This window comes from Haliotis rubra, unplaced genomic scaffold (assembly GCF_003918875.1).
Source record: "Haliotis rubra isolate DU_JTF1 unplaced genomic scaffold, ASM391887v1 Scf40, whole genome shotgun sequence".
Classification (NCBI taxonomy): domain Eukaryota; kingdom Metazoa; phylum Mollusca; class Gastropoda; order Lepetellida; family Haliotidae; genus Haliotis; species Haliotis rubra.
In genome coordinates this window covers 1,247,827-1,273,538 of record NW_025767080.1, presented here as the reverse complement: position 1 = coordinate 1,273,538, position 25,712 = coordinate 1,247,827, and the positions used below count along the sequence as shown (strand labels likewise).

General features: G+C 40.3%; 1 protein-coding gene and 1 long non-coding RNA gene across 2 annotated transcripts; both read right to left on the bottom strand.

The window, feature by feature from the left end:
- Positions 1 to 1,310: 1,310 nt before the first annotated feature.
- On the bottom strand, positions 1,311 to 2,517 carry LOC124287320. Its single transcript, XR_006901252.1, has 2 exons — positions 2,034 to 2,517; positions 1,311 to 1,721 (listed from the first exon to the last, which is right to left on the bottom strand). It is a non-coding gene; the product is annotated as an uncharacterized LOC124287320 (long non-coding RNA).
- A 2,625-nt stretch (positions 2,518 to 5,142) lies between these two features.
- On the bottom strand, positions 5,143 to 25,618 carry LOC124287319 (dihydroxyacetone phosphate acyltransferase-like). Its single transcript, XM_046723817.1, is given in 15 exon segments — positions 5,143 to 6,257; positions 7,525 to 7,586; positions 7,915 to 8,126; positions 8,812 to 8,952; positions 10,575 to 10,654; positions 12,148 to 12,405; positions 13,448 to 13,668; positions 14,285 to 14,415; positions 15,090 to 15,241; positions 15,865 to 16,000; positions 16,002 to 16,075; positions 16,769 to 16,898; positions 17,485 to 17,661; positions 18,066 to 18,262; positions 25,473 to 25,618. Coding segments are annotated over 15 exon segments (2,142 nt in total). The 5' UTR covers positions 25,561 to 25,618; the 3' UTR covers positions 5,143 to 6,174.
- Positions 25,619 to 25,712: the final 94 nt, after the last annotated feature.

The following is a 25,712-nucleotide window of genomic DNA, read 5'->3' as shown; positions in this document are numbered from 1 at the left end:
AACCAGCATTGTATGTTATCCTGTGTGACACCCAGCATTATGTTATCATGTGTGACAAGCAGCTTTGTATGTTGTCCTGTGTGACAAGCAGCTTTGTATGTTGTGCTGTGTGACAACCAGCATTATGTTATCTTGTGTGACACACAGCATTATATGTTATCTTGTGTGACAACCAGCACTGTATGTTATACTGTGTGAGAACCAGCATTGTATGTTATCTTGTGTGACAACCAGCACTGTATGTTATCCTGTGTGACAAGCAGCATTGTATGTTATCCTGTGTGACAAGCAGCATCGTATGTTATCCTGTGTGACAACCAGCACTGTATGTTATCCTGTGTAACAAGCAGCTTTGTATGTTATCCTGTGTGACACCCAGCATTCTGTTATCCTGTGTGACACCCAGCATTATGTTATCTTGTGTGACACCCAGCATTATGTTATCTTGTGTGACAAGCAGCTTTGTATGTTATCCTGTGTGACAACCAGCATTATGTTATCTTGTGTGACACCCAGCATTATGTTATCTTGTGTGACAAGCAGCTTTGTATGTTATCCTGTGTGACACCCAGCATTCTGTTATCCTGTGTGACACCCAGCATTATGTTATCTTGTGTGACACCCATCATTATGTTATCTTGTGTGACAAGCAGCTTTGTATGTTATCCTGTGTGACACCCAGCATTCTGTTATCCTGTGTGACACCCAGCATTATGTTATCTTGTGTGACACCCAGCATTATGTTATCTTGTGTGACACCCAGCATTATGTTATCTTGTGTGACAAGCAGCTTTGTATGTTATCCTGTGTGACAACCAGCATTCTGTTATCCTGTGTGACACCCAGCATTATGTTATCTTGTGTGACACCCAGCATTATGTTATCTTGTGTGACAAGCAGCTTTGTATGTTATCCTGTGTGACAACCAGCATTATGTTATCTTGTGTGACAAGCAGCTTTGTATGTTATACTGTGTGAGAACCAGCATTGTACGTTATCTTGTGTGACAACCAGCACTGTATGTTATCCTGTGTGACAACCAGCATTGTATGTTATCCTGTGTGACACCCAGCATTATGTTATCTTGTGTGACACCCAGCATTATGTTATCCTGTGTGACAAGCAGCTTTGTATGTTATCCTGTGTGACACCCAGCATTATGTTATCTTGTGTGACAAGCAGCTTTGTATGTTATACTGTGTGAGAACCAGCATTGTACGTTATCTTGTGTGACAACCAGCACTGTATGTTATCCTGTGTGACAACCAGCATTGTATGTTATCCTGTGTGACAACCAGCATTGTATGTTATCTTGTGTGACATCTAGCATTGTATGTTATCTTGTGTGACAACCAGCATTGTATGTTATCCTGTGTGACAACCAGCATTGTATGTTATCCTGTGTGACAACCAGCATTGTATGTTATCTTGTGTGACATCCAGCATTGTATGTTATCTTGTGTGACATCCAGCATTGTATGTTATCCTGTGTGACAACCAGCATTGTATGTTATCTTGTGTGACATCCAGCATTGTATGTTATCCTGTGTGACAACCAGCATTGTATGTTATGTGTGACAACCAGCACTGTATGTTATGTGTGACAACCAGCACTGTATGTTATCATGTGTGACATCCAGCATTGTATGTTATCCTGTGTGACAACCAGCATTGTATGTTATGTGTGACAACCAGCATTGTATGTTATCATGTGTGACAACCTGCATTGTATGTTATGTGTGACAACCAGCACTGTATGTTATCATGTGTGACATCCAGCACTGTATGTTATCCTGTGTGAGAACCAGCATGGTATGTTATCCTGTGTGAGAACCAGCATGGTATGTTATACTGTGTGACAACTATTATTGTATGTTATCCTGTGTGACAAGCAGCTTTGTATGTTATCATGTGACAACCAGCACTGTATGTCATCCTGTGTGGCAAACAGCATTGTATGTTTTGCTGTGTGACAACCAGCATTGTATGTTGTCCTGTGAGACAAGCAGCTTTGTATGTTGTCCTGTGACAACCAGTATTGTATGTTATCATGTGTGACAACCTGCATTGTATGTTTTGTGTGACAACCAGCACTGTATGTCATCCTGTGAGGCAAACAGCATTGTATGTTTTGCTGTGTGACAACCAGCATTGTATGTTGTCCTGTGAGACAAGCAGCTTTGTATGTTGTCCTGTGACAACCAGTATTGTATGTTATCATGTGTGACAACCAGTATTGTATGTTATCATGTGACAACCAGCACTGTATGTCATCCTGTGTGGCAAACAGCATTGTATGTTTTGCTGTGTGACAACCAGCATGGTATGTTATACTGTGTGACAACCTGCATTGTATGTTATGTGTGACAACCAGCACTGTATGTTATCATGTGTGACATCCAGCACTGTATGTTATCCTGTGTGACAACCAGCATTGTATGTTATGTGTGACAACCAGCACTGTATGTTATCATGTGTGACATCCAGCACTGTATGTTATCATGTGTGACAACCTGCATTGTATGTAATGTGTGACAACCAGCACTGTATGTTATCATGTGTGACATCCAGCACTGTATGTTATCCTGTGTGAGAACCAGCATGGTATGTTATACTGTGTGACAACTATTATTGTATGTTATCCTGTGTGACAAGCAGCTTTGTATGTTATCATGTGACAACCAGCACTGTATGTCATCCTGTGTGAGAACCAGCATGGTATGTTATACTGTGTGACAACTACTATTGTATGTTATCCTGTGTGGCAAACAGCATTGTATGTTTTGCTGTGTGACAACCAGCATTGTATGTTGTCCTGTGAGACAAGCAGCTTTGTAGATTATCCTGTGACAACCAGTATTGTATGTTGTCCTGTGAGACAAGCAGCTTTGTAGATTATCCTGTGACAAACAGTATTGTATGTTGTCCTGTGAGACAAGCAGCTTTGTAGATTATCCTGTGACAAACAGTATTGTATGTTGTCCTGTGAGACAAGCAGCTTTGTAGATTATCCTGTGACAACCAGTATTGTATGTTATGTGTGAAGGTTAGAATTGATCTTCATTTACCCATGCTCGCCTTAAGAGGCGACTAACGGGATTGGGTGGTCAGGCTCACTGACTGGGTTGACACATGTCATTGTATTCAATTTGCATAGATCGATGTTCATGCTGTTGATCCCTGGATTGTCTGGTCCAGATCTGTTTATTTACAGACTGCCACCATATAGCTGGAATATTGCTGAGCGCAGCGTAAAACTAAACTCACACTGTGTGACAACCAACATGTGTTATACTTCATCATCAGTTTGCCTGTGAGTGTCTGTATACAGGAAGCCATTCGAACTTAGCCACGTCAAGTTCTGCAACCACTGCAGACAGACACACACGTCTGAAAAGCAGCATTTGAGTTCTGCTTCCTTTAACACATTTAACACCCGACATGAAGAGCTGTTGACTTTACATGAGCTCTTGTAACTAAATTTGGTGAAAAATGTATGTGTCAGGACAGGACAAGGACAACATGGGATGGACACGGACAATATGACTACCATGTTGAGATGGGACAATCTTACCCATTCCTAAACAGTTCCAAGTCAACTTATCACTTGCTTGATAACGGTGTTAGTACCTACACCGAAACGTCACTCTCACAGCAATAATGTTGTTCATCCATATATTGTTATCCTTCCTTAGTTCCAAATCATACCAAACACGCACCCTGCCTCAAAAGCAACCACTCAATGTATTCTGAAAGCTTTAATGTCTTATGCAAAAAAAAAAGCTTTAAAAAAAGAGGAAAAAATCTGGTGGTATTCCTCTAAGCTGACATATATTGCAGAAACCTCCATGTACATAATGCTGTAGATATAAACAGTACAAAGCATGAAATGTAGAACATGACATGATATAAGTTAGATGCTATATACAAAGCATGAAAGTGAACCTCTAGTGACAGGTCCTCAACAGTATGCACTTTTATTCTGCTGCCTTGAAACTGATGCCAACAATATATACATGTACATAGTATTCTTCATCTCATATACACAAGTTATTCACACATTATCAGTCAGTCACTAACATACATCCCATCAGGGTATGTTGTTGTATTATCATCTGTACCACTTGGGTTCAGCCAATGAGCACTGGTGTACTGCTGAAGGCCATGGCTTATATAATGGGGAATCAGGGCTTGACCTTGACAAAGGGAAGCTACTCTTCACAGTGGTGTGGTGAATACACCTTCAGCCACATCCCACAGCTGAGATAATGAAGTGAGTGATTGGCATAGACTTTCGAGCCATGATGTAAAAACAAAGATTATGTTGATTATTTAAACAAGAACAAAACAAAATTGAAGAACTGAAGAAATAAACATTTGAAATGAGCAATGGAGTAACAAATAATGTATTGAAATAATGGATTTCAAACCAACAATAATATTCAACCATGGATGCTAAAGGAAGTGTTACATTATAGCAATGAAGCTATGTGAAAGAATCTGTAGATTCTTTAGTGAAGTAGATCAACTTGTACCAATGAAGGAGGAGAGGTGAACTGGGGTTTTAATGTTGCATTAAAGATTATTGCACTAGTCCATTGATGGGCAAGCATATATGTGCCTGCTTGTTCTAGTGTGGACACCGGATGTCATATCCCCTACTCGTGAAGGTCCGGGTTAGAATTGGTCTTCAGTATACCAGGCTTGTCGTAAGAGGCGACTAATGGGATCGGGTGGTCAGACTCGCTGACTTGGTTGACACGTCATCGTATCCCAATGGCGTAGATCGATGCTCATGTTGTTGATCACTGGATTGTCTGGTCCAGACTTGATTATTTACAGAGTGCCGACATATAGCTGGAATATTGCTGAGAGCGGTGTTAAACAACCAACCAACCAACCAATGATGTCATACCCCACTCAAGTACAAGACACTGACCCCTAGCTCGTCAAACATCAGGTAGGCCAACAGGAAGTACCACATAAATACATCTATGAACGTCACATGTCAAGGTGATACAACCATACCTCATGGATCATCCCAGTTCTAATATTCTCATTACGTTGCTCATTATCTTCGTCGGAGTCAAATATGAAAATTACAAGTATGGCTCAATTACAAAACAGGACAGATCGACCAGCAAAACACAAATATTTCAATACTTTACAGTAACAATATCAGTACTCATGATCTCAATACTGTTTTAAACAGAGAATATCTTGAATACTGAAGTGTTGCACCAGGGTAATTCTGGTGGAACAGCCTCACCATGATGAAGACGTTTAGTAGGAGTCATTATGGTTGTCCACTTCACTGGATGACCCAACAGAAACTGGATCCATGCACAACCTTTGTTTGGACATTGAATCAACTCTAGTTAAAAGTGCACTTTCAAATTACATTGTTCTTTTATGACTGAATTCATCGAACATGATGTCTTAGTCTTGTAATCTAGGAATGTCTGATACCTAGGGCTTATCCACATGTCATGTTAATACTTAAATTGGATCAAATGTTTAGAGGCATTTGTTTGTATGAGGCCACAAATATGAAATTTAATCTATTCACAACTATCTCTGAGGGCTTATTCTGTTTGGTTTCATGTTCATCTTCATGAAAAGAGAAACTCTGTGCTAAGTTGGTAATATGACAGTCAGAGATGGTGACGCCATGCTAGTAAATGGATCCCAGGTGTATATAACAAATTGGAAGCAAATACACTTGATAACAGAGGATGCTGGTACCGCTAATCATACCATTTCACCTTAGTGTTGCTGTGCACGTAAATGTGAGTTTCACTGACTGTTGTCATGGACATTTAACATAAACTGTAGAGCTTGGAGCACTACAGTTGCACATCAACACTCCCCTGTCATCCCCTAACACATCCCTAGAGACCCATGTCGATAAAAATGCATATATCACAGATATTGAGCCAGATAAAATCACAATTGTCACCATTCTACCCTCCATGTACCCATTTGAGCTCCTGTTTGAGTAATACTTCGTAGTATTGTTCTCAATACTTCAACAAAGGTTTTGAATACTTCATTGTATTGCGCTCAATACTAAGAAGCACCTTTTTTCCCACGTACGGATTCAATACTTTCAGGTTCTACTTCCAATACATCCAAGAACTACTTTTAGTACTTCTAGGTACTTTTCACCATGGACTACAGTTTGGCGTTGACAGTGACGGTCTTGGCATCCACGTTGATGCTGACGGAAGGCAGTGGTGGAACATCAACAAATTTGGCTGAAACAGATGATACAATTATAGCATTTATCTGGTACAAAAGCTGCATCTCTAGGGTTACACTAAAGGAGGTCTATCATTTGTTGCATCCCCATGCTAAAAATATTAACCTGATGTATTAAGGGACCCTTCATAATTTATGGCTTGGGGGTGTGGGTGTGTGTGTGTGTGTGTGTGTGTGTGTGTGTGTGTGTGTGTGTGTGTGTGTTTGTGATGATGATTTTCTGGGGAGGTGTGTGGTGGGGTGTCAGCAATTTTGGACACACCAATATAGTACGGTACATATAAATATTAAAACATCATTGGGGGGATGGGGGGTCACTTACTTTGTACATAAATTTTAGGAGGGGGGTAGTCATTCACATTGTAATGCTTTTCCATAAAAATCATCATCACCCAAGCTAGCTGGTCTGGAGACAAAACAGTTGGAACAAATCGCGTAAATGCACCATGCTTCACGGCAAACCGAGGTGCATGACTTTTCATGTGCAGTCAGACTACGTGCTCTTGACCAGGTGGTAAAATTGAATTGGTCACTTTTGGTTGGGATATGCTTGGGTTAAGGTCTGACTTGAGTTTAGACTTTAGTTGAGTTCAGGTTTCACTTGAGTTCGGTTGTTTCTTGAGTTGGGTGACAGCTCGTCAAAATAGGATTTAGATAGACTGATATAAAGAATGTATTAGTGCATCGAAATCGAAGTTCCATATAGCTGGTTGCTATAGAACTAGATACTGTACATAATAGACTTTACGCGGCAATAGAGCTAGATAGTGTAGATAATATAACTTAAGGTATCACATTAAGTTTCTTGCCTCATTAGCCTTTGTTATAAGAGATTCACGTTTAGTTCCCCATTTGTATTGTTTGAATTATTTCATCAGTTAAATCAAGAGAGTCACGTTTAGTTCCCCAAATAACATATTTTGACACTTCATATTTTAGTTAGTTTAGTTTTCAATTCCACTGCGTAACACTAGCTATAATTATGAACAGTCACTAAGTAGCCTCTTGTGTGGGTAAACAGGAAACCCCCACTTTGGGCAAGTTCGAACAAACTTAAGTCAGGATATTCTAGTTTTATTCTAGTTCTATGGGGACCTATAAATAATCCAATCTAGACCAGGTAGGGAGTGAAAAAAAGTCTGGCTAAAAGATCCCCATTTTCAATGCCAGCATGAGGACCGAGACTCCAAAAGGAATCCCCACAGGGTGGGCATAGAAGAGGTCAACAGAGTCAGCACTAATAATGACAGGTTCTTCACTCACCAATTTCATCTGTGATTTTGGACAATGGAACCATGTTAGGGAAACTGTACGTCACACCATCCCTGGAGATGAGAAGATTAGGGAGAATGTAGGACATTTGAAAGAGAATGTTTCCAAAATCAGCAGTCAAATATACATTGAGGCAACCATGAGGATTTCTGGAACAATGCAACTCTGGGATATAATGTCCAAGAGCACTCACACTGTCACACACAAAACTTGTGACAGTCAAATGTTGAGATAGTTTCGTTGGAAAATGTATCCATCAATCAATGAACTGAATTACAGCTTTTGTTACCATGCTTCAGTCAAAATTTACAGAATTGGCCCAAGCAATTCTGGTGAGTTTGTTAGGAAGATCAAACACATATAGTGAAGCTTTGCATGTACCTCTTCTCTCTGCGGACTGCTCCCATGATGTAGAGGGAATGGAGAGCATTGGTCATCATGTCTAGGGACAGAATTTCATGATGTTTGATTGTCCCATCACGGAGCAGACGGGCACACAACAGCTGGGCTTCTCGTGTCATGACCTTTGGTGGTCGAGCCAGTGGTTTTCCATTGACTCCAGGGGTCATGGACAACAGGTAGCGGCACATGATCTGGTAGGTAACATCAAACACACATGAGGTGAGGTGAGGTGAGGTGAGGTGAGGTGAGGTGAGGTGAGGTGAGGTGAGGTGAGGTGAGGTGGGGTTTACCGTCATGTTCAAGAATATTTCAATTAAGTGTGTTTTCCTAGTGTTAGTCTACTGAGATTTCTGCAATTTAGCAGGGATGTGGCCCACTTAGATCCTGGTTCTATGAAAGATTTACACATGTTTTCAATTGAAAAGTATATAATTTGAACCATATTTTGAGAATGGTAATTTAATAGGTAATATGTTAAAAATGGCTGGTAACATAAAATATCCACAACATACATAGTGTGGCAATAATGACATTTGGAACTGACTGTTCATGTTCGTTTGTGACTAACAGAAGTCACATCTGAGACAACAGCAGTTATTGGCTGAAATAAAAACACAGCTCACCAAACCAAATACAGAGAGGTTGTCAAATCATGCAGAGAGGTATTGCTACAAAGCAAAACATCTGATTTTGAGATTTGTAAACACATCAGTTCCAAGTGACACTGTGTAGTCTTCCAAATTTACCAATAAAAGAATCAGGTCTACAAATCACGTTCTTTTAAAGATAGATGAAAGCTAATGTCAATAAGTTGTCCTTTACGGACGTTCAAGAACTAACATGGGGCTACATTCTCCTGACACAGATCATACATACCCAGTAGCCGAGGAGGAAGGGTTCGAACATCTGGCTGTAGAAGGTGGTGCATTTGTTGGTGGATCTCTTCACCTGGACCTCACCATCCTCCACAATCACCCCACTTGTGTGGATCAGAGTGGCCAGTGCATGGTCGAAGTCCTGTAGAATACCAGGGTTAGTGTTAGACACTGTCACTAGGTTAGTCTCTTACAAGGGAGGGACTAAAATGAGGTGAAATAACCTGGGTCAGTGCAAAAACTCTGAAAACATTCCATGCTTGACTTGGTCATTGGAAGCGGATCAGTCATCCTTGACCACATACAGATAAGTGTCTCACCTGTCTAGATCTGTCCAACATACAGATCACTGTCTCACTTGTCTGGATCAGTCCAACATACAAATCAGTGTCTCACCTGTCTGGATCAGTCCAACGTACGAATCAGTGTCCTACCTGTCTGGATCAGTCCAACATATAAATCAGTGTCCTACCTGTCTGGATCAGTCCAACATACAGATCAGTGTCTCACCTGTCTGGATCAGTCCAACATACAGATCAGTGTCTCACCTGTCTGGATCAGTCCAATATACAGATCAGTGTGTCACCTGTCTGGATCAGTCCAACATACAGATCAGTGTCTCACCTGTCTGGATCAGTCCAACATATAAATCAGTGTCTCACCTGTCTGGATCAGTCCAACATACAAATCAGTGTCCTACCTGTCTGGATCAGTCCAACATATAAATCAGTGTCTCACCTGTCTGGATCAGTCCAACATATAAATCAGTGTCTCACCTGTCTGGATCAGTCCAACATATAAATCAGTGTCCTCCCTGTCTGGATCAGTCCAACATACAGATCAGTGTCTCACCTGTCTGGATCAGTCCAATATACAGATCAGTGTGCCACCTGTCTGGATCAGTCCAACATACAGATCAGTGTCTCACCTGTCTGGATCAGTCCAACATATAAATCAGTGTCTCACCTGTCTGGATCAGTCCAACATACAAATCAGTGTCCTACCTGTCTGGATCAGTCCAACATATAAATCAGTGTCTCACCTGTCTGGATCAGTCCAACATATAAATCAGTGTCTCACCTGTCTGGATCAGTCCAACATATAAATCAGTGTCCTCCCTGTCTGGATCAGTCCAACATACAGATCAGTGTCTCACCTGTCTGGATCAGTCCAATATACAGATCAGTGTGTCACCTGTCTGGATCAGTCCAACATACAAATCAGTGTCTCACCTGTCTGGATCAGTCCAACATACAGATCACTGTCTCACCTGTCTGGATCAGTCCAACATACAAATCAGTGTCTCCCCTGTCTGGATCAGTCCAATGTACAGATCAGTGTCTCACCTGTCTGGATCAGTCCAACATACAAATCAGTGTCTCACCTGTCTGGATCAGTCCAACATACAGATCACTGTCTCACCTGTCTGGATCAGTCCAACATACAAATCAGTGTGTCACCTGTCTGGATCAGTCCAACATACAAATCAGTGTCTCACCTGTCTGGATCAGTCCAACATACAGATCACTGTCTCACCTGTCTGGATCAGTCCAACATACAAATCAGTGTCTCACCTGTCTGGATCAGTCCAACATACAAATCAGTGTCCTACCTGTCTGGACCAGTCCAGTGTACAGATCAGTGTGTCACCTGTCTGGATCAGTCCAACATACAGATTAGTGTCTCACCTGTCTGGATCAGTCCAACATACAAATCAGTGTCTCACCTGTCTGGGTCAGTCCAACATACAGATCAGTGTCTCACCTGTTTAGTTTCTCCAGGCAGGAAGATGAAATCTTTGCTCAACAGTCTCTCCAGGAAGGAGTACCTCTCAAACATGGTCTCTGTGAAACAAAAGAACCAACTTATACATAATTTATGCCACCAAAATCTTCCACTAGTCTCCATTTGGTTGCCTCTTATGACCATCAAAGATCATTGGTCACCTATTCTAACCTGGATGCCCATGAGGAAGTCACATGCTGAGGGTACTGGATACATACTGCCCTTCCATCCCAACAGGTGGCACCTGGCTAGCGAGGGAGCAGCTAGAGTATTCTAAAGCTTTTGGCACAGGTAACAAAGAATGGGGTTAAATCAACTTTCCCATTCAAAGAGTGAACACTGCATAAGCCACAAAATTGCAGCCAAGAGCAGTGATCAAACTTAAGTATAGATGTCAAGGGGTATTTGTCACAATTCTAATGTTAAAAGGTGAAAATTTAGGGTGTCCTGATACATATACTAAATCAGCAAATCTTCGGTGTATCTCAGGATCAGCCTCATTGTTTGATTGGCATTCTAAGTTGGCGAGTCAATAGCAAAGCATACAAATTCATTTATTTATTTTCGCGGCTGAAGTCAATCCCTACTATATCAGCTTGTTTACAATCTAGTCCTTGTACAATGGCTTGTTTACAATCTCATCCTTGTACAATGGCTTGTTTACAATCTAGTCCTTGTACAATGGCTTGTTTACAATCTAGTCCTTGTATAATGGCTTGTTTACAATCTAGTCCTTGTATAATGGCTTGTGTACAATCTAGTCCTTGTATAATGGCTTGTTTACAATCTAGTCCTTGTATAATGCCATTAATGGCTTGTTTACAATCTAGTCTTTGTATAATGCCATTAATGGCTTGTTTACAATTTAGTCCTTGTATAATGGCTTGTTTACAATCTAGTCCTTGTATAATGGCTTGTTTACAATCTAGTCCTTGTATAATGGCTTGTTTACAATCTAGTCCTAGTATGATGGCTTAATGTGTACAATCTAGTCCTTGTATAATGGCTTGTTTACAATCTAGTCCTTGTATAATGCCATTAATGGCTTGTTTACAATCTAGTCCTTGTATAATGCCATTAATGGCTTGTTTACAATCTAGTCCTTGTATAATGCCATTAATGGCTTGTTTACAATCTAGTCCTTGTATAATGCTTGTTTACATTAATGGCTTGTTTACAATCTAGTCCTTGTATAATGCCATTAATGGCTTGTTTACAATCTAGTCCTTGTATAATGGCTTGTTTACAATCTAGTCCTTGTATAATGGCTCTCTTGTGTTATTTGTTCTTCTGGTTCTCTACCTGGCTTCATTTGTCATTAATTACCTTTTGTTGATATTGTTCATCTGCTGCTTGTCACAACATGCAATGCACATGTACTTCTCAATAGACACTTGTAGTTTGAAAACAGTGTAAGAATCTACATTGAAAGGTTGAACTATGCAATAAACAAGAAGTTGCAATCCATCAAGTTGTATGCTTTGTTACAGGATCACCTAAGAGATAACCCACTAAGTGAGAAAGATCAGCAATATGAGACATATATACTTACCAACAGAGAGAGTAGGTTCCTCACAGGAGTTGATACACACGGCTATCAAGGCCACCCGGACGAACACATGCATCAGCTGGTTCCTATACAGAGACAGCATCAGGTGCTGGGCAGCTGTCATCATCAACTCGTCTTGGCGTCGGACAGTGGGTGGGAAGGTGACAGCCATCAGCTCCACCACATCCTCAGAAGTCACCCACACTATGTTCTTGTGCAGAACAATGTTGGCACGGATGATATTTTCTGCATTCTCATTGGCTGAAGAGAGGATGGAAATATTGCACCTGTATTACATGAGACAAGCACTTCATTCAAGTTTATTACAACCTCATCAACATCTTGATTAAATAAACCTTGAAGGAAAACCAAATTCTATGGATAGTCAACTTCTTTATTGCAATGAGTGTGACGTTTTTGTGTAGGTACTAACACCGTTATCAAGCACTGTTAACATCACTTGCTTGATAACGGTGTTAGTACCTACACCGAACGTCGCACTCATTGCAATATAGAAGTTGACTATCCATAGAACTTGGTTTTCCTTCACCTATACAACTTCTAAAAATGCCTCCCAAAGAAGTTAAATAAACCTTGATAACAACGACTTGTGGTTTTCTGTTTGAATCACTTGGAATAGTGTCCTACCTTTCCAACTTATGGTTAGACAACCTAAACAATAACACACTAATTAAGTAGTGCTTCTTCCTCTGCCAATATTGCTGATATTGCCTGACTGACCAAGTTTGGTTTTATGCCGCTTTTAGCAATATTCCAGCAACATCATGGCAGGGGGACACCAGAAATGGGCTTCACACATTGTACCCATGTGGGGATTTGAACCCGGGTCTTCAGCGTGACGAGCCAACGCTTTAACCACCAGGCTACCCCACCGCCTGATACTAACTAAGTCTACACTTGCATAGTGTGATGTACATGGCCAGGTATTGGCCTCACATGTATAGAGATTATTCCACAAGCAAGTGTGTCATACGACTTATACGAAATGAGTGTGAAATTTTGTATTACATAATTTTGCAAGAGTTTCGCATAAGTCATATGACACACTTGCTCAAGTGTAATTTCTTTTTTTTATCCATTTTATTCAAGTACATTTGTGCAGTGAAACACGGTAGGCAAGAGTGACGACCCTCTTCACTGACGTCATGTTTAAATGTTTAACAATGAAACACAGAAACTATGGTTGCTTGGCAAAAGTCATATGTGCACGTATAATGTATATGACACTGGTTATGTTCCACAATATTGATCATATAGACTATATTAACATCATATGACATACATGGCCAGTCGATATATGCTCCCAGGTTGGAGGCCTGTCTCTTCAGCCACTCCACTTCCCTGACCAGCTGTCTCACCGACACACCATTGGGACTCTGCATCAACACTGCAGAGATCAGGGACCAAGGGGAGATAACCATGTGCTTCTGGTGCCGTAACACAATGCTATGCCCAAACCTCTGCAGAAGTCTCTGCTCCTCGGTTGTCAAACTTGCAATGTACCTGTGTATAGAGATATGGAGTAGCCATTATATCAGACTAAGAAAGAGCCAACAACAACCAAAGCTATGACGGTTCAACTACACTATGAAGCGGGTCAGGGTTTACAGTTGGGACTGAGGATGTTTATTGGTATATGTTTGTGCCCACTGTGCAACTCAGTTGAGTAAAGACTTACAATGTCAGTGCAAAGGTTTACTCTCGCAAAGATAGATTATTCCTGCTGGTACTTGAGCATTGTCAGGCACAGGTATCCATTGTGACAACTGTCCTAAAAGAACAGTTATTAGGGGCATGGTGGGCCAGCTGGCTAAGATGCCAGGCTGGTGATCCAGTTGCGGGTACAGCAACATGCAGTGAGCTTGGACAGAGTACTGTGACTATGTGTCCCAGTCCACCCAGCTGTGACTGGGTACCTTGTAAGGATGAGAAAGCCACAATAACTTGGTGTGCCTAGTGGCTGCAAGAGTTGTATACTCCCCAGGGAGTTGAGATTGATAATACGATGTGCCGCTGAGATTGACATACAATGATCGAAGGAAAAAATACCAGCGCCTTGAGCATGCACTAGTTAATATAACAACAGTTACAAGCCAATGTGTAATATCTGCTGCCTCACCTTGGAGCCAAATTGTGGCTACTTCTGTCTATCTTCCCATCTGCAAATTTCCGTATGGAGACTGGCTCACCAAAGAAGATATGTACATTGCCAAAATCTTCATTCAAAACACTTCTAGCTTTCAAGAGACCCTGGAAATAAAGTCAGCAGACAGATGTCGATAAAGCCTAACAGTTTGCTTAGTATATTTTCTGTCCAAACCTACTGTAAATTTTTAATCCAATGCATCTCCAAATTAATGTGAATGCCGACCACGAGCCATAAATGTGACACAACATTATTGCGACTTCCCCTTAGACCAAGTGGAACTATATACAATGAAACAATAGTTGACCGATTGGTATGTAGAGGTGTCTGCAAACTTGAAGGCAGACAACCAGACAAAGTGTGCAGATCTGAGGATAAGTGAAATAGAGCCTGTCCATGCGCTTGGTGAAGTCGGCCATTAATGCAGTCACCAAAACAAAGAAACTGTGTAGCGTGTGTTAATCTGGCTGGACTCGAGTACTCGGTGATGCCTAGCATGACACGACGGAGTAATAACTCTGCGATGTCCATTATACAATGTCTGGTCTTTCAAATGGCATGTTTTTATTATTAAGTTTGTATTTCCACCTTCCAAGTTAAGAAACAGAAAATAACCAAAATATTTTAGAATTTGCGAAGTTTAAATAAATGTTATCACAGACAACTCACATTTTTCCCATTCAGGATTTAATCCTAATACTGTTAAAGCTAAAGAAATTATATTGCCTCATAAAAGAATAGAAGAGAATGGTGATTGAAAGTATATCTGCAGACTTACAGAGGTAGACTCTTTAGGTTTGGGGACTCCCAGCAACTCATAGGCATAGAGTGACTCCTCTAGGATGCGGTCATAGCTGATACTGACCGGTATTACCATGATGTCGGGTATGTGTGACTTGAAGTACGGCTCCAGCTCCGCTGATAACATACCTGGGGACAAAACAAGCAGGTGTAAATCCATCCGTTCAGCGACAGCAGACTCTTATAAGCAGACTCAGAATCAGGAAACTTGATAACAAGTTACTAATGAGTCTGATAACTCATGTTTGATAACTTAAGCATTGATTAATTATTACAGGTAAGTAGGTTGTTTTGCATTTGTAAATGAAACAACTAAACGAGTCGATAGTGTGTATGATAGTGGAATAAATCTTTGGATAGGTATACTTTATAAAATATACACTTGCATAATACTTACCTGAAAAATGATATCCAAATTAAACTTATTTATCATATTCATCTCACAGGCTTTCAATGCAATATGAAGACAACAGCTTATCAGGCAATGAGAGACAGCATACATAATTCGACTCTTACATCTGATTCTCACATTGTTGCTTGTTGTCAATGCCTGAATCAGCAATATTCTAGCAGTATGATGTTTGGGCAAGTGGTTGATATTGTAAGCATCAGCCCATATTGTAGAGTACTATGAGGCACAATCAACCAGTGACAATTCACTGAGACTGACGACCAGATTAATTAAATTACTTCTTACAAGAAGCAATCAGGTCTAATATCATAAACATGGTTAAGTAGACATAATATCTCACCAAACTTGGGAGGATATGACTTGGAGGTCCTGCTCCTTGTCCCCTCGACGTAGAACTCAATTGGGTGGTCTCCATTGCAGATCTGAGTCTGTACATATTCCGTGAATATCGCCCAGTACAGCTGGTCGTCGCCGACCGAAGCTGCGGCGTAGGATGTAGAAGGCTCCAGAGTTTCGCAACAATAATCCCACAAACTTCATACCCATGAAATCTGTAAACGGAAACATAACCTTGAGTACAGTAAGACAAAACAGTATGACTGCAAGGTATCAGTGTGTGTCTGTCCCACACAGTCATATCTCCTGTATCCGTGACTACCACATGGCAGCAACTGATCATGCTGAGCAAAATTAAATCTAGTAATACAAAATAGTATCTGTATGTGCAGTCAGTGTCAAGTACTGTCAATACTCAGCTCCCATATATCACAATACATATTGGGAAACAGGTATCTGTATTGTCATATACTGCTCGGGTGGTGGGATAGCCTATTGGTTAAGGTGTTCGCTCGTCACGCCAAAGACTGGGTTTGATTCCCCACATGGGTACAATGTGTGAAACCCATTTCTGGTGTCCCAGCCGTGATATTGCTGGAGTATTGCTAAAAGCGGTGTAAGACTAAACTCACTTACTCATATACTGCAACAGAACCATTGTGCAATACACAGCGGTACAAAATAATCATGATAATAGGTCAAATATATAAAACTGAGGAGACTGTAGAGTAATTAATGTAGCTACAGTCTTGTTTAGATAGGAAATTCCTATAGGTCAAACCCCAAACATAATCAAAGATTTCCCAATGGAAAAGAGATGACTGCACTTTAAATGTTGTGAATATTTTCAAACACTGTGGTGTAGACATTGTCTTGTAGGCTGAGGAAGTAGTGATGAAGACACATACCCATGGCGGAGGCGATGACAGGTAGAGGGAGGTCATAGGAGAAAAAGACGTAGGACATGAGGAGGAAGTCCAAGTAGCTGCGGTGGTTGGGCATCAGCAGCACCGGGTACTCCTTCATCACGCTCCGGACCTGCTCACAGTCAGGGAAACAATGACCGATGGTCAACAAACATCTGATCATGGTTTTCCAACTTCTGTCTATTTGATCACATGGGAAACTATAAAAAAGTGAACACCAGCAGCCATTTGTGAAGGGAATGAGTGAATGCAGCAACATTGCAGACAAAAGACTGTAAATGATGACGTCCTGACCAAACAAACAACTACTTGATAGAATGAGCAGCATCTGCACACCACTGGGGTACAATGACACAATCAACAAAGATGCTGAGTCAGACCACCTGATTCAGCTACATCACCTCTTACGACCAGGATCAGCTATCTGGGATCAACTCTATCCTTCGTTATGGGTAACTTGCTGTTACAATGACATATACACAAAATGTTTCATTTTAATTCTTTCTGATCCAAAGGTTACCATAACCTAGTCTGCTCTGACCTTCAGATAAATGTCAGCATATTCATGACATTTCAATCATTCACATATTCATAGCTAAATATATCTAAAAAATCTGAATATTAATAAGGATGTTTATCACAACCTAGAAATATGATGATGACAAAAAAACACATCAAATCAGGTTGTCTTCACTCACCCTTTGAATCCCTTCCTCATTTATATAGATCCGTCGAAACAGCTCTTTGAGAGCCTTAACAAGGAAGAACGCAAATCCTCGGATAGTTCCCATCCTGAGAGTGTGTGCCATCTCCTCCAGCACTGCATTGGCCTGGTCTGTCACCTCGGACACCGGCAGCTGGGTCTCCTGGCACACCTGGAGTGAGTGAGTGAGTGAGTGAGTATGTAAGCTGAGTGAGTGAGTGAGTGAGGAGTGAGTGGAGTGAGTGAGTGAGTGAGTGAGTATGTAAGCTTAACTATCGTGACATGAGATAGAAAGGTTGTTCTAGCCCTCCCTATAAATACATTTGATAGGCTACAGCTTTTACATCTGAATTTTATGTCTGTTTCGATATATTCAGCAATACTTAATGCATTTCTATAAAACTAATGAATATAATTACCAAGCCTTAAAGTCACCTTCATATGTTTTCAGTAGTTGAATGATATTGCCAAACCATTGCCATAGTGTAGGGTACAATTACAATACAAATATACACAGCTTCCCCTGCTGACAAACGGAAGGCAAATCAGAGTCGCTACAGAGAAGCTCATATGTACCTGATCAATCGCATACTTCACTCTGTCGCTTTTGAGCACATGTTCTTTAATCTCTTCATGTGTCCGTGGTTTGTTCAGTTTAAACTGTGGCGTATCTCTTGACCGCACTACAAATTTGATATCACTTGTCTGCCGTCTGACCTCCAGTGAATCAGTGAACATGTCCTTGTGCTTTGCAGACACAAGCTTTGGGTCATCTGAAAAACATAACACAAATATAACATGTTAAGATGGGTGTAATGTATTTCCCTTTTAACCATGTATGCCATATATGTTAGTTCTACCCAGGGTATGAATTATATTTCAAAGTACCCTAGCCAGGAGGGCTAATCAACACAAGCACTCAACATGATGTACTATTGTCACATGTCATATGGAGGCCACCATTACTAATGTATAGTCACACGTCATATGGAGGCCACCATTAGCAATGTAGTCACATGTCATATGGAGGCCACCATTAGCAATGTATAGTCACATGTCATATGGAGGCCACCATTAGCAATGTATAGTCATATGACATATGGAGGCCACCATTAGCAATGTATAGTCATATGACATATGGAAGCCACCATTAGCAATGTAGAGTCACATGTCATATGGAGGCCACTATTAGCAATGTAGTCACATGTCATATGGAGGCCACCATTAGCAATGTATAGTCACATGTCATATGGAGGCCACCATTAGCAATGTATAGTCATATGACATATGGAGGCCACCATTAGCAATGTATAGTCATATGACATATGGAAGCCACCATTATCAATGTAGAGTCACATGGAAGCCACCATTAGCAATGTAAAGTCACATGTCATATGGAGGCCACCATTAGCATTGTATAGTCACATGTCATATGGAGGCCACCATTAGCAATGTATAGTCACATGTCATGTGGAGGCCACCATAAGCAATGTAGTCACATGTCATATGGAGGCCACCATTAGCAATGTAGTCACATGTCATATGGAGGCCACCATTAGCAATGTAGAGTCACATGTCATGTGGAGGCCACCATTAGCAATGTAGTCACATGTCATATGGAGGCCACCATTAGCAATGTAGTCACATGTCATATGGAGGCCACCATAAGCAATGTAGTCACGTGGAGGCCACCATTAGCATTGTATAGTCACATGTCATATGGAGGCCACCATTAGCAATGTATAGTCATACGACATATGGAGGCCACCATTAGCAATGTAGTCACATGTCATATGGAGGCCACCATTAGCAATGTAGTCATATGTCATATGGAGGCCACCATTAGCAATGTAGTCACATGTCATATGGAGGCCACCATTAGCAATGTAGTCACATGTCATATGGAGGCCACCATTAGCAAATTAGAGTCACATGTCATAATATGGAGGCCACCATTAGCAATGTATAGTCATACGACATATGGAGGCCACCATTAGCAATGTAGTCACATGTCATATGGAGGCCACCATTAGCAATGTAGTCACATGTCATATGGAAGCCACCATTAGCAAGACATAGTCAAAGACCATTGTGTGGAAGTTGAAGGTAGCTACATAAATACTTCGATTTATCGGGGATTCGACACAACTGCAAAATGATGGCTGAAGAAAGAATATGCAGGAACCAGGCTTTTTCTTCAAACACAACTTAAAGTTTGACACTTGGGTGTTTGATTGTTTGCTACATGCAGTAAATGTGGACAAAGTACTGTGACTATGTGTCCCAGTCCACCCAGCTGTGAATGGGTACCTTGTAAGGATGAGAAAGACACACTAACTCGGTGCGCCTAGTGGCTGCAAGAGTTGTATGATCCCCAGGGAGTTGAGATTGATAATATGACTTGCCGTTGAGATTGACATCCACTTCAGTCCGTTTGGCTCAAAAGCGGACCGATGAATTGCAATCTAACTCGAAAACTAATAAACATAAAATACTCAATGAAACGCTGATCATAATCAAAACATCATACCCACTCTGAGGTTTTTGCTGAATTTTTGTCCTAAAAATAAAAAAGTTGTTTAACAATCTATCATTAAAATATTGACACAGTTCACTATTTGTTACGAGGGAGGAGTGCAGAGAAAGGGACAGCCAGGTGTTCGAGAACGGATGGAGACGGCACAGCACAGGTTAATGAATAAATAACTTTGTCTGTGAGCGTGCTTCTCCGAACACCTGGCTGTCCCTTTCTCTGCACTCCTCCCTCAAACAAACAGTGAACTGTGTCAATATTTTAATGATAGTTTATTAAACAACTTTATTATTTTTAGGACAAAAATTCTGCAAAAACCTCACAGAGTGGGGTATGATGCGCTTTGATTATGATCAGCGCTTCATTGAGTATGTTATGTTTATTAGTTTCGAAAGTATGTTATGTTTATTGGTCCGCTTTTGAACCAAACGGACTGTACATCTAGTGATCGAGGGAAAAACAAAGCGCCTTTGAGCAGCTGAGCTATACAAATGTTAGCATGTATGTATGTACAATAGTCAAGAGACCATTATGCCAAACAAGCACTAAACTTGGTAGCTTGGAACCATACATTTGTCTGATGTTTTCACATGGCTAAAAACCTACGTACTTATGTATGAGTGGGTTTCTGATAAACCTACGTATTTATGTATGAGTGGGTTTCTGATAAACTATGATTTGAAAACAAAATGACAACAGAGTTATACACTATATGATGCCTTAACTGACTTGATGATATATAGAAATAAACATGAATCCATTAGAACTGACAGCCAGGACAGAGCCTGACTAATCTACATACTGACCGACGACATGTGTCATACAGCCATCAGAGGATGACAGTGGCCTACATCAGATACACATCCAGTTATCTGTACAGCTCCTGATGTTAGGCAGACAGAAGCCATGCAGACACCACAGGCAGGCTTCACGTTGACACTAACCTTTCAGGGCATCAAGACACGAGGTCATAGCTTTTGTTGGTCTCGCTGTCACCAGGTCGGAGTGTGACAGACATACTGCATCCGATACACATACAGAATAATAATAATAATAATATGTGTATTTATAATGCGCTGAATTCCACACATAAGGCATGCTCAAAGTGCTACATATTTATAAATATTTACAAAGCAAGTGTTATGCTAGACCCGAGGCTGAAATTTTGGGAAAGTTAAGTTATAGATCGTAATATTTTCTGAAAAGATGGGTTTTGAGGGAACTTTTAAATGAGTCAATGGAGGGAGACATTTTGAGTTCAGTCGGAGTTGATTCCACAACTGTGGAGCACCATAGCTGAAGGAGCCCGAAACCTGAATGCCCGGAGTTTCTGTCTAGGAATAGCGAGAAGGTGTCTATCTGCCGATCTTAACATTCTGGAAGGATTGTGCTTGGTGACTAGCTCAACAAGGTACTCTGGAGCCGTAAGATGGTAACACTGGTAGGCAAGACTCAGGACCTTGAATTCAATTCTGGCTGTGATTGGTAGCCAGTGAAGAGACTTAAGAACAGGTGTTATGTGGATCCTAGAGGGAACTTTGTTGACAAGTCGAGCTGCAGAGTTTTGTACTCTCTGGAGTTTTGATAGAAGTTTTTGAGGAAAGTCTGTAGAAAATGCTATTACAGTAGTCAATCTTTGAGAGAACCAGAGATCGCACCAGTGCATGAGCTGCAGCTGTAGTAAAGGGAGCTTAGGATGCTGCTAATGTTCCGCAAATGGAAGTAACAGGATTTGCAGACTGTGTCAATATGAGCTTTCAAAGAGAGATCAGAGTCCAGATGAAGTTCAAAGGTTTTTCACGGTTTTCGAAAATGGAATGACAGTGTTGCAAACTGTGACTGAGTTAGTCATCACTTGATGAAGATTCTACTTAGTGCCGACAAGCAGCGCCTCTGTTTTCGTCTCATTCAGTTTGAGCAAATGTGTCGTCATCCATGTTTTTTACGTCACTTGTACACTCTGACAGTCGTTCCCACATTCGATCTGATGTACTGGGATTGCACGAATCAGACAACTGGGTGTCATCAGCATAAAAATGGTGGCTCACATCATGTGTACTGATTACATCTCCACGATGTCTGGTGTAAAGCGTAAACAACACTGGTCCCAGAACCGATCCTTGTGGTACTCCACAGGATAAAGGGCTTTCTTAGATGCATGATTATTTACGATGACTGACTGCTGTCGATTGCTGAGGTACTGAAACAAACCATGATAGTGCCATTCGGTTATTCCAAATGAAGTCTCAAGTTGTCTAAGAAGTATATTGTGGTCATACAGATTAAGCATCTTTAGATGCAAAAATATATGGCCAATTTACCTGTAGCATGCATGTCAAACTTAACAGCTATTCCTCTTCAGAAAAAGAAAATGCAGTATATTTCAATTCCAAATTTGTTGTATTTCACGAGATGAAAATCACCATATTTGATACAGTAAAGTAGCTTAGGTATGTTCAGAACAATCTAAAGTACTGTTGGAAATTGAAAAAACCCTGTTTTTCACATTTATATCTACTGACTGACTGAGTTTGGTTTTACGCTTTTAGCAATATTCCAGCAACATCACGCAGGGGGACACCAGAAATGGGCTTCACGCATTGTGCCCATGTGGGGATTCGAACCGGGTCTTCGGTAGCGAGCCAGCGCTTTAACCATTAGGCTACCCCATCGCCCCATTTATATCTACAATTTAGGTAGTTAGTATGTGAAAGTGTGAAATATCTGTTGAACTAAGTTTGGCCTAACTACAGTCTCAGTGGTAGGGAGATAGAAAAACGTTTAAAAGGATTTTACTGGGGAGATATCAGTGCAGAAATGAGCAATGTGGGGTTTTCCGAAGAGACTTATTTGGAGCAGACCATGGCTTTATGCAAATTAGTATGCAATGATACTGTATAACAAATGACTCTTTTTGAATGTCCATTTTGAAATTAGACTTAGCTTCATAATAAACGATACCAGATGTAAAAAAAAAACAACTTTAATACTGAAACTATTAAGGATATAGATACCATTGAGTCTCACTTTCACTATAAAAAGAAACAGGTAGGAGGGGACGTCTCAAAAGCAAAAGCAAGACGGGTGTTGCTGATTGTAGTTGGGGTCGGGCTTGGGGATAGAGATATTAGCTAAGGTTAGATAATCAGAAGAGACATATTCAATACACAGGAAAAAGCATAAAAGATATTTGAGATGACCCCTTGTGTCTGTGGGCAGCACGTGCATTTCATGCCAAGTGAGTTGACAGTCCGTCGTCATACCTGGCTGAGCGACCTAATTGCCATCTATAGTCTGATCTATTGTTTTCAGCAGCTGTTTGTATTTTTTCTATTTTTTTTGCCCAATTTTACATGCTTTTCTGGATATCCTATTACGCATCCCACTGAATGCTCAGTTAGGCCGATGTGGGTTATTTTGACATATGCTATTTGCAATTGTGTAAATTTTAGGGATACAGAGTAACAGCCTAAAAACAGTTTTTCTTCTATTTCCGACGGTACTTTAGTGATGTCATGAAATATCACGCTATAAGTTCAACTACAACCGACAGAAGTTTACACAGGTATAATCATTATTGCTGATTGTGGAAAAATTGATTCCCAAACCAGGTGAGTCTTTAGCCTGATGAATCACTTCCTTAACCACCAGGCAATTACAGGAATAAAAGCGGAAATAAACTAAACTATTGATGTCAATTGAGGAAGATGTTATTGGAAGTTGGTTGATTTAATGATACAATTTAATATTGTTAACACCTTTTCACTTTATTTTAGAATACTCAATCAATCAAAACCACCTGTTGCAAGACCTACTCAACTGACAATCAGATGTAAATATCACCATAGCTTTGCTGAAAAACAGATCAACAGCTTGCTCACAAAAGATAATTCACTCTTTGGCTTATAAGTAATATACTGTATGATACATGATCATGATAATGTGACTGATGCATACATACTGAGAACATAATTATCATTATCCTCATCATCATGATGAGTGATATAATCATCATCATCCAAGAAGTCTTTGATGTGACGTGTTTGATGCCAAGGATAGACAGACTGAACAAACACGCATTACCACATGAAAAGCACTTGAAGAATGAAATGGATAAATATGGATTCAGTTTATTTTGACATTTTGGAGCCAAAAATAATAAAATAATTTCAAAATTAATACGCATTTTCGTTCGTTTTTGCGTAAAGTTGAACACTGAAAGAACGCCTGAATGAACGAAGTACTAAAACAGTTTATGCGAATGATTCGGCTTATTATTATTTATTAGCATGCATCTTTTAGTGTCAAAATAATGCCACCAGAAGGCTCCAAATGCTCCTGAAAATCACTAAACTTCATTTTCGGGGGCGGGGGGCTTCGCTCCCCAGAGACCCCCCACCAGGGCGTCGCCCTCGACATGACCCCGGCTTATTTTTTTTCAGTCTCACTCCAAACCATCTTTAGGGGTTGACAGCTCTGATAATAGCAAGTTCAAGTCCACAAAAGTCATTAGTTGTTTCATTCCCTATCATTCTACTGTAAAAATAACACTCACTTAGTCACACAATCCATTTTTCGAGGTTACTTTATATAAACATATATCATTTCAGTTTCACGAAATGGTGATAACACTAGTTACAGTTAATTGTGAGGAAATACCTATATTTTTACTGCCATGATTCCCTTCCACCGCGTTATATAAAAACATGATCGGCAGCATCGAATGTGAATACTGAATAGCTAATTATAAAGTATCATATTCAATTCTGTTTCATTGATTTAATGAACGGTGGAGTAATTTGGTAAATTAATATCATGGTGAAATTTTGCATGGAGAGAGAATACTAGTATGCAGTAAAAATACCTTGAGCTTCCCAACTCAATTTTCACCAAAAGTGGACACAGAACACTCATACTGACAAACAATTTGAATATTTACAATAACCAGAACATATACAACAAAAAAAACGAAAAAAGAAGAAAGAAAATCAAATCATTCAGGACTGCCACTGTTTTAAATAACATATCATTTTACTATTTAAGTGGCAGGAAAAATGGCAAGTCTAACTACAAAACATTATAAAAAACGTGAAACCAGAGACGATATATGATAAATTATATGGTCTCTGGTGAAACTGAATTAAAAATAACAGTAAATGACCACAGTGACAAATAAAATCGGCACCTTGCTTGCATAAATAAGCACTAAGCCTAGTGTTCATAAAATGCATGCAAAAAAACCATTCATATCTGCATTTATGTCAGCTCTGTGTGGATCAGTCATCGGTCAACTCAGATTTCGTAGCCAAGAAGCATTCGTTGACACAACTGATAATAACTACCAACGAATTAGGTGAAAACACCGGTCGCGTTTCATTTGTCGAACTAGTAACTAAACTGCTAGTGAGTGAATAAAAGTCATCAACACAAAATCCTGATATTCATTTTACCTTTCTTTATCCAGGAATTACGTGACTGGTCTGTCATGGTTTCATATAACGACGTGATAAGTTGGTAACAGATATAAGGCGTGAACATGCATCAAAACAGTGCACGTACAATCGTACAGTCGGTTCTGACTATTGGCCACTCATATCGCCTGACACCGGTGAATACTATTTTCCCATCCAACTAACTTACATGGTATTTTCCAGAAGAGCGTCTATTGGCATTTACAATTCCACTGTCGG